Source organism: Trichomycterus rosablanca, chromosome 14, assembly GCF_030014385.1.
Source record: "Trichomycterus rosablanca isolate fTriRos1 chromosome 14, fTriRos1.hap1, whole genome shotgun sequence".
Lineage (NCBI taxonomy): Eukaryota > Metazoa > Chordata > Actinopteri > Siluriformes > Trichomycteridae > Trichomycterus > Trichomycterus rosablanca.
Genome location: NC_086001.1, coordinates 8603340 through 8617644, shown reverse-complemented (window position 1 = coordinate 8617644; position 14305 = coordinate 8603340). Strand labels below are relative to the sequence as shown.

General features: G+C 40.5%; 1 protein-coding gene across 1 annotated transcript in view; it reads right to left on the bottom strand.

The window, feature by feature from the left end:
* Positions 1 to 3136: 3136 nt before the first annotated feature.
* slit1a (slit homolog 1a (Drosophila)) overlaps positions 3137 to 14305 on the bottom strand; it is a 156967-nt gene continuing 145798 nt past the window's right edge. Inside the window, exons 30-37 of the mRNA XM_063008184.1 lie at positions 13147 to 13240; positions 12896 to 13033; positions 12040 to 12268; positions 11814 to 11944; positions 11024 to 11214; positions 8794 to 9085; positions 8195 to 8406; positions 3137 to 3641 (exon numbers count right to left, since the gene is read on the bottom strand). Coding sequence (XP_062864254.1) covers positions 3403 to 3641; positions 8195 to 8406; positions 8794 to 9085; positions 11024 to 11214; positions 11814 to 11944; positions 12040 to 12268; positions 12896 to 13033; positions 13147 to 13240 — 1526 coding nt within the window. The 3' untranslated portion in view covers positions 3137 to 3402. The remainder of the gene's footprint in view (positions 3642 to 8194; positions 8407 to 8793; positions 9086 to 11023; positions 11215 to 11813; positions 11945 to 12039; positions 12269 to 12895; positions 13034 to 13146; positions 13241 to 14305) is intronic.

The window sequence follows — 14305 nt, the reverse complement described above, 5'->3', positions numbered from 1 at the left end:
CAAAAAGCAACAGAAGCACATTGGAAGGGAACGAACATTAAAGAGCTCTTGCAGCACTTTTTTTATACACAGACACTGCATTGTTCACAATACATGTTTAGTAGTATAGCTTAGAAAGACTGAGGGTCCATGACGTATTGTAACCATGCAATACACCTTCAGAGTCTGTCTTTGACGGGCTTGAATGGGGATAAAAATGAGTTTTAGAATCCACAGCGGCAGAAAAAAGGAATTGAGTCACTGTTAGCCTTTAGCATTTGCTAACTGATGCAAAATAGGAAATGCAGATGTTAAAAATGAACATTAGTCAGACATGTTAACTTACTGCTAACAGTTACCACTTCCCTAAAAAGTATATAATATAACTTTAATCTATATTTAATGATGTTGGCACATAACACAAGCAGGGTGGTGACAGTAACCCAATATGCAATATTTAGAGACACATAAAAACAAAGCAAAACAAAACCTAATATCATCAGTTAAAATAAAACGAGTTGAACCTTTTCCAATGATGGTTGTTTTTAGGCCACATGACCCTCAGTTTTTTAAAACCCGGAATGTTTTAGCCAGCCCTTATCTCTTGCAATTCTGGTTTTAGCACAATAAAAATACTATCATTTCCTTTTTAAAATGTATAACATCCTGTCACGTCTACATCAGGAAATGTATCATGTTATTTAGATAAAATAAATAAAAAAACACACAGAATTTTAAATGTATTAGATGTCATATACAAATGGAAGACATTACAATGTTAGGCTTTTAAAATCAATACTGGCTCCTGTTAGAAATGGATCTTTTTAAGTTTCTGGCCAATTACATATTAGGTTGAGTTAAGCATTTAACTAATGTAAGATTACCAGGAAGCCCACCAAATGCCTTTCTTCCTTTTTAAATATCTACCAGAAAACACAGATTAATCATTTAACCATAACATAGAAAATATCATACCAAAAAATGCAAATATATATTAGAATCTGTTAGGCATTTCTTCGTGAAAAGAGGGCTAAATGAGTAAGGTTTCATTAAAAAAGGAAAACTAAAATAATATGAAAAATCAATGGTTTAAAATTAGAACTAAAATAAGTAAAAGTTTAGATATCAAATAGCAAGTCGTTTAAACTATGCACAAGTAATACTGCAGGCAGTGAGAGGAGGATCTTAAGATTCCTCCTGCTTACATTTATAGAAAAAGGGATGGAGGGAGGGCACTGGAGATTCCCATCCTCAATGCAAAACACAAGGGTAAATGCTAGCCGAGGTCATTAATATAACTCAGTTGTACAAAAATATCTTTGCATATGGGTCAATGACAAAAGGATCCAATTATTAATATTTACTTTTGATGTGATGCCAGCATAAATTATTCAGCTCTGTGAATGTCGTATAACTCTTTGTAGTGTGGTTATTGCATACAATGTAATTTTTTCTTTAAAATTTAAGACAGTTTTTCCCAGCATTTGTTAAAGGGTTGTCAGCATTGTCATTGCCCCACAAAAGGTAAGCTCAAGTTTTTTTATGGAACAAATATTCTGGTCATATTTTTCTTAAATCAAAATGAAAATAAATTAAACTTCTTGTTGGTTGTGCCACAAAGACAAGTGTATTGTCATTTTACATTCAAATTCAGACAAAATAAAACCTATATTGTATTTCTTATTTATGTTTATGATAAGTTTAATCTATGTGCATTTATAGTCAGGCAGTTGTACCAACTGTAATTGACTTTAACTGTAATTGTTTAAAATGTTTATTAATTCTAGCCGCAGGCTAAATCGCATGTATCACAGTGCCTGATTGATTGGATTATACTCTGGATACTTTAAATGGTCTGAGCTGCCTTATTGATGTTTTGGCAAAATGGTATATATCTGTCGTTGCCCCTCATACATCTAGAGAATCACTGCCCCATAATCATGGTGCTGCCATGGGATTAAATTGCCATGCCGGCATAAGCTGTTAAACAGAATGTAATCAGTAAAAGCATTCTGATATAAATATAACCAAACTTTAAAATACCTTGTTGAATAACCTTTTATTAGTAATGTTGACTAAAAAGAGAAAGGTACGCAAGTGTGAGGAATTCACTTCATCTATAGCGAAGGTGGACGTTAAAACTGTACCAAATAATAAACAAACAATTATAAAGAATAGCTATCACACCACCTATTGCTAATTAGTTTCAAAAATATGATGCACAACATGTCATTGACCCATATGGAGACAAACATTATGATCAAACAAACCAAGAAAATGACTTTTTATTAAAACAATCAATAATCAATATGATTCGATTTGGTACATACTGACAAATGTTAATTATGGATGTTATTCAATTAGCAATATACTGGACAATAAGAACATTAACTACAGTAATTATATAATGGTGGACCTCACAACACCAGAATTTGGCATTCGTTTGAATTTGCTTTGAAGATCTACCTCTGGAATATCCCCCGATTTAATTTGGTAACACGAATGACAGTGCAAAATATACCAATAAAAAAAAGTAAAGAAAACTTATGGCAACTGTGGAAAAAAGACAAACAGCCCAAACCTTCCCTTCACAGAACTTGGAAGTTTAGTGGAAGTTTTTGAATATCGCTTCTACATCTTCTACATAAAGTTGCTGTATAAGGTAATGGCACCAGAAGCTTGTGCTTTCAATACCGCTTAGCATAATAAAAGTGGCTAAGACCAACAGCTTGTTAGCTTTGTTTAGCTTGTAGATTAAGGCTGCCAAGACATCCCTAGTGACCTTTTCTAATCTAATATCTCCGTTCAACCAAAATCTGAAGCGACGTGCCTTTACCAACTCATTTTACTAGTTGGGCATCTCTGTTAGCACAACATACCTGTAGCATCGTATCTCATGCTGGACCTGCATGGATGTGGTACGATAACATCGGTTAGTCAGTATACATTGTCTATTATAAATGTGTGAGTATAGATGAAGAGGTACTTTATGTAAAGTTCAGTGTATGTCATTACTATGACCAAGACTGTGTCATTGCTGTTACTGACACACTCGTCAACAAAGAGGACAGTCCTTCAGCTGCAATTGCAGAAATAAAACTCATTCCAATGTCCACCGCTCCTCTAACCTTCTACTTGAGAAAGCTTTAACCCCTCTGAAATCGCATCAAGGCTGCCTGAGGCCTAAAGAATGGACAAAAATTGGGATGGGAAACCTCATGATTTCTGACAACGTTTCACAGATACAACTTTTTTTTCTTCGTTTTAGTATTTTTTGGCTCTGTTCTACGTCGTACACCCATTGGAAGGGAGGGAGAAAAAGTCCTCTATTTTACAAACTTCGTTGTCCATATATATAGTTTTTTAATATAGATTTCTGTATACTCTCTGACTCGCGCCATCTCTTCGTCGCCCGCCTCTGCGCTACATGCAGCCCACACAGCCGCACTTGATGCTCTTTTCCACCTCTTCGCTGAAGGAGGTGCCGTCACTGCACTCGAACGTGTATTTGCGGCGCTTGGTCCTCTGGCTGCCACAGCAGGCTCCTGGCTGGCATGCGCCGCTGCACTCCACCCACGAGAGCATGCGCGTCGTCTGACAGATCGCATAGCCACGCTGCACCTGGTAGAAGTCCCGAACTGGCTGGCCGTGACATTCTGATTCTACATGGGAACAGTTACAGACACAGACATTAATAAAATAAATGCAAATGGATATAGATACACTCTTAATGTTGCAATATGTTACTTTTGGGCTTTAAATGATTTGGAGACCATTCTGACAGGAATTTCTTCTTGTAGGCAAAAAACCCTCAAATGTTATATGTATTGAGCATTTCATAATGGCCTGTTGGTTCCAACCAGCAGCTCTCATTCATTTATTGTCTGTTTACCACTGCTTCATCATGGTGGGTCTGATTTACTAGGAGAAAGGCTGGAAACACCCCGGGTAGATCTTCACTCCACCAAAGGGCAGACACACACACATTTACACACACACTCACACCTTGGGCAATTTTAGTAGCTCCACTTGGCCTGACTGCATGTCTTTGGACACACAGAGAACTGGACGCTCGGCCATTAAATCTAACTCAGACCCTGCTTGAACGGTAGTTACTCATTACACAAGGTTCTTCAGTTCACAAGGTTATATCAAACACAGTCATGGACAATTTAGTGTCTCCAATTCACCTCACTTGCATGTCTTTGGACTGTGGGAGGAAACCGGAGAACCCGGAGGAAACCTGCAAACTCCACACAGAAAGTACCCAGATCGCCCCACCTGGGGATCGAACCCAGGACTGTCTTGCTGTGAGGTGACAGTGCTACCCACTGTGCTGCCTCGACAGCTCTCACTATAGATCTCGCTATATCTTATTATAGTAAAGAAAAATGCTAATTTAATGTTACTAAATATCACGTTTGAATGTGGGCAAAATTGATGAAAGATTTAGAAAAAATATTGATAATTTCTTTACAAAATAATCAGAAAAATCAACTAGCAATGCAAAAAAAATGATAGATTTTGAAAGTAGTTTTGTAGCTTGTGTTAGTCATCTGAATTACTTGAAATTTTATGTAGATTTTCATCAAACAATACAAATAATTTAAAGCAGATGAAATTGGATGAAAATTTGCCATACCATTTAAATATACCAAGCAAAGGCTAATTAGAAACATCATGGGTCATCATGCTAATCATACTTACTTAAAAGACAATAAACATGTGCACTTCATTTAACTGTTTTCCTGACTGAGGTAAAGCAAGGCAAGCAAAGTATCTAAAGCGACAGTCTGAAAAGCTTTGGGAAAAGAAATGTTGCTATATGCTTTGCTATTGTAAATAAATGTATTTTTTCTAAGCAAACGTATTAGACATGCACATGGCATAGAGGGACAGTGGTAGCCTAGTGGGTAGAGCTTTGGGCTATCAACTGGAAGATTGGCGGTTCAAATCCAGGCTCTACAGGTCCTTCTCAAAAAATTAGCATATTGTGATAAAGTTCATTATTTTCCATAATGTAATGATAAAAATTAAACTTTCATATATTTTAGATTTATTGCACACCAACTGAAATATTTCAGGTCTTTTATTGTTTTAATACTGATGATTTTGGCATACAGCTCATGAAAACCCAAAATTCCTATCTCAAAAAATTAGCATATCATGAAAAGGTTCTCTAAACGAGCTATTAACCTAATCATCTGAATCAACGAATTAACTCTAAACACCTGCAAAAGATTCCTGAGGCTTTTAAAAACTCCCAGCCTGGTTCATTACTCAAAACTGCAATCATGGGTAAGACTGCCGACCTGACTGCTGTCCAGAAGGCCATCATTGACACCCTCAAGCAAGAGGGTAAGACACAGAAAGAAATTTCTGAACGAATAGGCTGTTCCCAGAGTGCTGTATCAAGGCACCTCAGTGGGAAGTCTGTGGGAAGGAAAAAGTGTGGCAGAAAACGCTGCACAACGAGAAGAGGTGACCGGACCCTGAGGAAGATTGTGGAGAAGGGCCGATTCCAGACCTTGGGGGACCTGCGGAAGCAGTGGACTGAGTCTGGAGTAGAAACATCCAGAGCCACCGTGCACAGGCGTGTGCAGGAAATGGGCTACAGGTGCCGCATTCCCCAGGTCAAGCCACTTTTGAACCAGAAACAGCGGCAGAAGCGCCTGACCTGGGCTACAGAGAAGCAGCACTGGACTGTTGCTCAGTGGTCCAAAGTACTGTTTTCGGAAATCAAGGTGCCAGAGTCTGGAGGAAGACTGGGGAGAAGGAAATGCCAAAATGCCTGAAGTCCAGTGTCAAGTACCCACAGTCAGTGATGGTCTGGGGTGCCATGTCAGCTGCTGGTGTTGGTCCACTGTGTTTTATCAAGGGCAGGGTCAATGCAGCTAGCTATCAGGAGATTTTGGAGCACTTCATGCTTCCATCTGCTGAAAAGCTTTATGGAGATGAAGATTTCATTTTTCAGCACGACCTGGCACCTGCTCACAGTGCCAAAACCACTGGTGAATGGTTTACTGACCATGGTATTACTGTGCTCAATTGGCCTGCCAACTCTCCTGACCTGAACCCCATAGAGAATCTGTGGGATATTGTGAAGAGAAAGTTGAGAGACACAAGACCCAACACTCTGGATGAGCTTAAGGCCGCTATCGAAGCATCCTGGGCCTCCATAACACCTCAGCAGTGCCACAGGCTGATTGCCTCCATGCCACGCCGCATTGAAGCAGTCATTTCTGCAAAAGGATTCCCGACCAAGTATTGAGTGCATAACTGAACATAATTATTTGAAGGTTTACTTTTTTTGTATTAAAAACACTTTTCTTTTATTGATCGGATGAAATATGCTAATTTTTTGAGATAGGAATTTTGGGTTTTCATGAGCTGTATGCCAAAATCATCAGTATTAAAACAATAAAAGACCTGAAATATTTCAGTTGGTGTGCAATAAATCTAAAATATATGAAAGTTTAATTTTTATCATTACATTATGGAAAATAATGAACTTTATCACAATATGCTAATTTTTTGAGAAGGACCTGTATATATATACAGTGTATCACAAAAGTGAGTACACCCCTCACATTTCTGCAAATATTTTATTATATCTTTTCATGGGACAACACTATAGACATGAAACTTGGATATAACTTAGAGTAGTCAGTGTACAACTTGTATAGCAGTGTAGATTTACCGTCTTCTGAAAATAACTCAACACACAGCCATTAATGTCTAAATGGCTGGCAACATAAGTGAGTACACCCCACAGTGAACATGTCCAAATTGTGCCCAAAGTGTCAATATTTTGTGTGACCACCATTATTATCCAGCACTGCCTTAACCCTCCTGGGCATGGAATTCACCAGAGCTGCACAGGTTGCTACTGGAATCCTCTTCCACTCCTCCATGATGACATCACGGAGCTGGTGGATGTTAGACACCTTGAACTCCTCCACCTTCCACTTGAGGATGCGCCACAGGTGCTCAATTGGGTTTAGTCCATCACCTTTACCTTCAGCTTCCTCAGCAAGGCAGTTGTCATCTTGGAGGTTGTGTTTGGGGTCGTTATCCTGTTGGAAAACTGCCATGAGGCCCAGTTTTCGAAGGGAGGGGATTATGCTCTGTTTCAGAATGTCACAGTACATGTTGGAATTCATGTTTCCCTCAATGAACTGCAGCTCCCCAGTGCCAGCAACACTCATGCAGCCCAAGACCATGATGCTACCACCACCATGCTTGACTGTAGGCAAGATACAGTTGTCTTGGTACTTCTCACCAGGGCGCCGCCACACATGCTGGACACCATCTGAGCCAAACAAGTTCATCTTGGTCTCGTCAGACCACAGGGCATTCCAGTAATCCATGTTCTTGGACTGCTTGTCTTCAGCAAACTGTTTGCGGGCTTTCTTGTGCGTCAGCTTCCTTCTGGGATGACGACCATGCAGACCGAGTTGATGTAGTGTGCGGCGTATGGTCTGAGCACTGACAGGCTGACCTCCCACGTCTTCAACCTCTGCAGCAATGCTGGCAGCACTCATGTGTCTATTTTTTAAAGCCAACCTCTGGATATGACGCCGAACACGTGGACTCAACTTCTTTGGTCGACCCTGGCGAAGCCTGTTCCGAGTGGAACCTGTCCTGGAAAACCGCTTTATGACCTTGGCCACCATGCTGTAGCTCAGTTTCAGGGTGTTAGCAATCTTTTTATAGCCCAGGCCATCTTTGTGGAGAGCAACAATTCTATTTCTCACATCCTCAGAGAGTTCTTTGCCATGAGGTGCCATGTTGAATATCCAGTGGCCAGTATAAGAGAATTGTACCCAAAACACCAAATTTAACAGCCCGGCTCCCCATTCACACCTGGGACCTTAACACATGACACCAGGGAGGGACAACGACACATTTGGGCACAATTTGGACATGTTCACTGTGGGGTGTACTCACTTATGTTGCCAGCTATTTAGACATTAATGGCTGTGTGTTGAGTTATTTTCAGAAGACAGTAAATCTACACTGCTATACAAGCTGTACACTGACTACTCTAAGTTATATCCAAGTTTCATGTCTATAGTGTTGTCCCATGAAAAGATATAATGAAATATTTGCAGAAATGTGAGGGGTGTACTCACTTTTGTGATACACTGTATATATATGACAAATAAAGGATATCTATCTATAAGAGTATAAACTTAATTTCTCTCAGTCTCACCTGCATCACACAGCTCTCCAGTGTAGCCGCTCTCACAGTGGCAGAATGAGTCACCTGTGTCTGAAATCTGGCATCTTCCATGTTTACACTGTAACCTTTTGCAGGGGTTGAAGAGCTCACCCTCCTGGTTGCACAAGGCACCGCGGTAACCCTCTTGACATTCACAGCGGTAGGACTGCATGTCCAGTGGAATGCATTTCCCATGCACACACCTGCAGGAGATTTAAAAGTGCTTTATTAAACAACACTGCATCTCACAGTCATGCAAGAAGTCTCTTCTTTATAGTCAGAATGATCTACGTAGAGTCCATGAGAGAACGTATTAAAAAGAGACAAGAATTTTAAATGCTTCTGATTATTTTAAATAATATAGAATCAGATTGTACTTTTGACAGGGGGGTCCAAATTATTAACAAAAATTTTAGTACTCAATTTCTAGTTACGGTACCTGCTGAATTGACCATATTTGAAAATGAAAAAAGCCAAAATATTAAATGTGCCTGATATATCTAACATATTTTACCAGTATATTTAATTCAGCAACAGTCACCATGCAGTAAAAATGTCTGTGTGTTGCCCCTAAAGGCTTGCTTGCTTACTTGTTGCCCTGGCATGGGTTGGCACTGGGCTGATCACAGTGAGGCCCGCTCCAGCCCGGCTGACAATGGCAAACTGGGCCCAAAGCTGCGTCGGGTTGACATATTCCATGCAGGCAGTAGATCTTTCGGCACGGCTCGCAGCCGGGCACCACTCCTGGTTTCATCTGTGTCTTGGTGAAGTCTTGCAGCTCGTTGTTGATGTACAGGTTCTGGATGCAGCCATGGAAGCTGGTACCATTCTGGGTGTGCCATGTATGCGGTGCTTCTGATGAATGCACATCCACAGGCATGCCTGCAATCCGAAAACAAAGAGGCATGGTAAGTAGAAGGTGGGGAGACGTCAGGGTTGATTATTAAAGGAGGGATGGAGCGTGGCAAAGGGGGTAGGATTATTTTAAAGAGCTGTGTTCCACGTCACTTATTTAATAATGAGTCGGTAAGGTGACAATCTGCTTGTCAATTTTTGCATTATCTTCCCAGCATACACCAACATATCATGTCCAATTGTTTGCCAATTTAGTCATTGATAATTCCCACTCACTAGATGGGTCGTATTGCACAGTAGTTCCTGTCCAGAAGGTGAGGTAACAACAATAATGGTTAAAAGTATGTGGACACCTCTGTCACTCAGCATCTTTAAAATAGAATAAAGAGAGGGGGCTGGCATTCCTGCAGAATATCATGAACAACAGTACACAAAATGATGATATTCATGTTACGCAGAGCGAAAGCTCAAATACAACGATGACAACAGGAGTGGGCGATATGTCAAAAAAGGGTACCAATTAGGTACTGTACCAACGTCATACACCGATCAGCCATAACATTAAACCACCTCCTTGTTTCTACACTCACTGTCCATTTTATCAGCTTCACTTGCCATACAGAAGCACTTTGTAGTTCTACAATTACTGACTGTAGTCCATCTGTTTCTCTGCATACCTTTTCAGCCTGCTTTCACCCTTTCCCACAGGACCACCACAGAGCAGGTATTATTTAGGTGGTGGATCATTCTCAGCACTGCAGTGACACTGACATGGTGGTGGTGTGTTAGTGTGTATTATGCTGGTATAAGTGAATAAGACACAGCGATGCTGATGGAGTTTTTAAATACCGTGTCCACTCACTGTCCACTCTATTGGACACTCCTACCTGGTTGGTCCACCTTGTAGATGTAAAGTCAGAGATGATCGCTCATCTATTGCTGCTGTTTGAGTTGGTCATCTTCTAGATCTTCATCAGTGGTCACAGGACGCTGCCCATGGGGTGCTGTTGGCTGGACATTTTTGGTTTGTGAACTATTCTCAGTCCAGCAGTGAGAGTGAGGTGTTTAAAAACTCCATCGGCATTTCTGTGTCTGATCCACACATACCAGCACAACACACACTAACACACCACCATGTCAGTGTCACTGCAGTGCTGAGAATGATCCACCACCCAAATAATACTTACTCTGTGGTGATCCTGTGAGGGTCCTGACCATTAAAGAACAGGGTGAAAGCAGGCTAAAAAAGTATGTAGAGAAACAGATGGACTACAGTCAGTAATTAAAGAACTACAAAGTGCTTCTGTATGGTAAATGGAGCTGATAAAATGGACTGTGAGAGTAGAAACAAAGAGGTGTTATGCCTGATGGGTGTATATACATATCCGAGCTTGTTCGAAAGCTGGGGTCAGAGCACAGGGGCAGCCATTGTACTGCACCCCTGGAGCTGAGAGGGTTAAGGGCCTTGCTCAAGGGCCCAACAGTGGAGGGCAGAGCTGGGATTCGATCCCTCAACCTTTCAATTGATAGCCCAAAGCTCTACCCACTAGGCTACAAATATAAAACATTACAAGAATTTTATAAGGTATTTAATATTAAATGAAAAGGTTAAAATCTAGTTTTTTTAACTTATAACGAATACTTCCTGGTGCCAGTGTGGAAGTGTAATAGAACGTTAATTGTGTCATGAAAAAAAATCGATACAATATCGCCCAGTCCGGAATGAAAGAAGGAAAAAAAGAAAAAAAAAGGGATGCCACATTTTTTCTGAAATAATGTAGACTGTGTTTGTTAGGAACTGATATAAATATGCACAAAAAATATTGGTTTAAATAGCTAGATTGTAAATGTAATGCTACCAAACCATGTCGATGGACCATAAAAAACACAGTCTACAAAAAAAAAATATGGTAAGAGGGGGTGTTTAGGGTGGGGATGATTAACAGTAGTGTTAATTGCAAGTGCCTGCAGTGAAGCGAGGTATCTGCGTTGGGCCCCTACCCCCCACATATAGCGGAGCGTCTCCGTTCAGGGGCCGCACTATACCCACGCTGCCCATGGTGGTGGGCGCGCCTCCATCGATGGACAGGTTCACCATCTGGTCAAATGTCACCAGCTCCACTGTGTGGAACTGACCATCGTTGATGGTCTCCGTGCTGGGGAGAGAGGAAAAGATTCATTAGACCTCATACAGCCTGTCTGACTCATTCATTGACTCATGTGTTTCCATTTTAAAATCAGATGCTCAGTGAATCAGAATCTGAATCAACCTGACTCATGCAGCTCATTCACTGATGTGTGTTTCCATTTTTAAAATCCAGTGCTCAGTGAATCAGAATCTGAATCAACCTGACTCATGCAGCTCATTCACTGATGTGTGTTTCCATTTTTAAAATCCAGTGCTCAATGAATCAGAATCTGAATCAGCCCGACTCATGCAGTTCATTATTGACTTATATGTTTCTATTTTTAAATCAGATGCTCAATGAGTCTGAATCAGCCCGACTCATGCAGCTCATTATTGACTCATGTTTTTCCATTTTTAAATCAGATGCTCAGTGAATCAGAATCTGAATCATTGATTCAGATTTTGATTCACTGAGCATCTGATTTTAAAAAGGAAACACATAAGTCAGTAAAATCAGCTGCACGAGTCAGGCTGTATTCCGATGCGATTCAGAACGATTCAGAATCAACAAATCAGAATCTGAATCAAGTCAAGCATTAGATTTTATAAGCCTGAGCCCTGACTTACCTGTAGATAGCATGACCAGGTTGACTGCCAGGATCGTAGCTGACCTTGACGTGACCTTGGTAGAGTTCGACCGCAATGTAGTCGTTGTCTCCATTGTACAGGAGGATGCCATTGTCCTCTGCGGTGGATACCTAAAGGGCATGCATTAGGGCACATGGACCACATCAGGACATGAGGTAGCATGTCGACATGCCAACAAACGATTAATCAGGCGAACAAATGTTACCTGCAGGGTGATGTTGGCCTGGGGCCAGTTCTTCAGGTCACTCAGCAGCAGGTATGAGTCCCGGTCCACGAAATTGACGCTGACCAGCTTCTCGCAGCGTGGCCCGCCGAAGCCGGGCAAACACTGACACAGTGCCCGGCCTGCCCGCTCCACACAGGGAGCCTCGTTTTGGCACTCGGCCAGCTGGCAGGGGGAACGTGGTGCAGGTGGCACGTCACACAACTGACCACTAAGGAGACACAACATTGGCTTTTTTCCAAGGCAGGAATTCATAGCAACGCTTCAGATCAATAGGTCAATATTTAACCATGATATATATGAGTTTATGGTTTTAAAATACAGCAGACACCTTGACCTGATACCCCTTAGTTACCCTTTTAGGAAATTAGGTACATTATATGGCCAAATGTATATTTAAACCCCTCCAAATGATTGATATAGGTCTTTTAGCCATACTAATTACAAACAGGTGTATAAAATCGATCATAGCCGATCAATTATATCATTTAACTTTGTGGCAGCAGTTTGTTAAAGGTTCTTTACTGTTCTAGTTTGACTGTGTCCCTTCCCCCTGTCTTTTAATACATAATTTGATGAATTTGGTTTGAAGGGAATTCAGTAACCTTCGGAGTCCAGACCAGTCAGGCTTATTCGGTCCAACATTTGTGTTTAACTCGACAAATGCTCTTTGGATTGAATTGGGGGCTGTGTGTGATGGGATTCATGCCCATGTCCAACAAGCTCATGGCAATGTTCATATACTTTTGGTAATATGGTGTACATTATATAAGTATGTATATATATTGTTTCATAATGTTTGGGACTTTTTAACAAAGCTAATAAAATAAAAGCTGACCTGTAGCCTCTGGAACAGACGCAGGAATAGCTGTTAATCTCATCCACACATTCTGCATTGTTCTGGCACTTGTGTTCCTGACAGTCATCATAGTCCATACTGCAGTCATCGCCTACGTATCCAGGTGCGCACACACACCTAATGCGAGATACACACACATTTGTTAAACATTGCCATATTATCTTGAAATCATTTAACCTCTGTTTTTATTTAAAATATTCAGGTGTGAATTTTATATTAATTGTGCTTACTTAGGACCGGTTGCGGTAATGAGACAGGTCGACTGGTGCTTGCAGGGGCTTCGATCAAAAGAACACATGTCCTCTAGCTCCTCACACATCTCTCCTACAGTCATGGAAAAACACATTTTTGTTACATTTGTCAACCTGAGTAAAAAAAAAACCACATCATTTTATTATAAATACACTATATAATCAAAAGTATGTAGACACACTTCCTTATTATTAAATTCAGGTGTGTCAGCCATGCCTATTGCTATGAGGTGAATAAAATCAGTTGTCATCCTGTTGCATGAAAAAGTGAGGTAGATAAAGACATCATTTGATGACTTTGGAGTGGAGGAACTCCAGTGGCATGCACTGACCCCAGAACTTTGCCCCATTAAACACCTGTGGGCTAAATTGTCCCACATCAATACATGAACTAACAAATTCATTTTTAAATCAATGACAAAAATCCATAAGGTGAAATCTTGTGGAAAACCTTCCCATACTTTTGGAATGGGATGTCCAATAAGTATATTGCCATGTGTGCACACTTTTGGCCATACAGTGAAAGGAACAAAGGGTAATTATGTATTATTTAATTAATTTATTTATTTAAGTAGCTTTTGTAGCTACAAGATTTTATTAGTAGACATTTCCCCCTACAAAAAAAACCCCCCAAAACAAATAAACAAACTTCCCACAACTCCCCCATGGCCCAAGTCATCACTAACTCCAGATGTTTAAGCCCTATGCCGAGAGCCAGTATTTTTTCATTGATGCTTTGTTGGACAATCCACTTAAGTTCTCTACATATTCTGTATGTATCAAACAATTTTAGTGTGGATTTAGTTTGGAAATGTGTTTGAGAGCATTCTTCTGCTAAAAGATCAAACCCTTGCCTAGTAATAGCTTCTTGGCAGAGCATGGCAAACATCACATATCAATTACTTTACCTACAAGAGGTGATTTAATTCCTGCCTGTATAAGCATCATTCTGTTTACATCAAACACACCCATTAAATGTTTCCTTAGCTGACCATATGGCCTGGTTCCAGTCCAAACTATGTCAATTCCAGATGCTTAAATGTGGGACAGTGGTAGCCTAGATGGTAGAGCTTTGAGCTATTAATTAAAAGGTTGTGATTGAATCCCAACTGTGCCATGCAGCTACCATTGGGCCTTT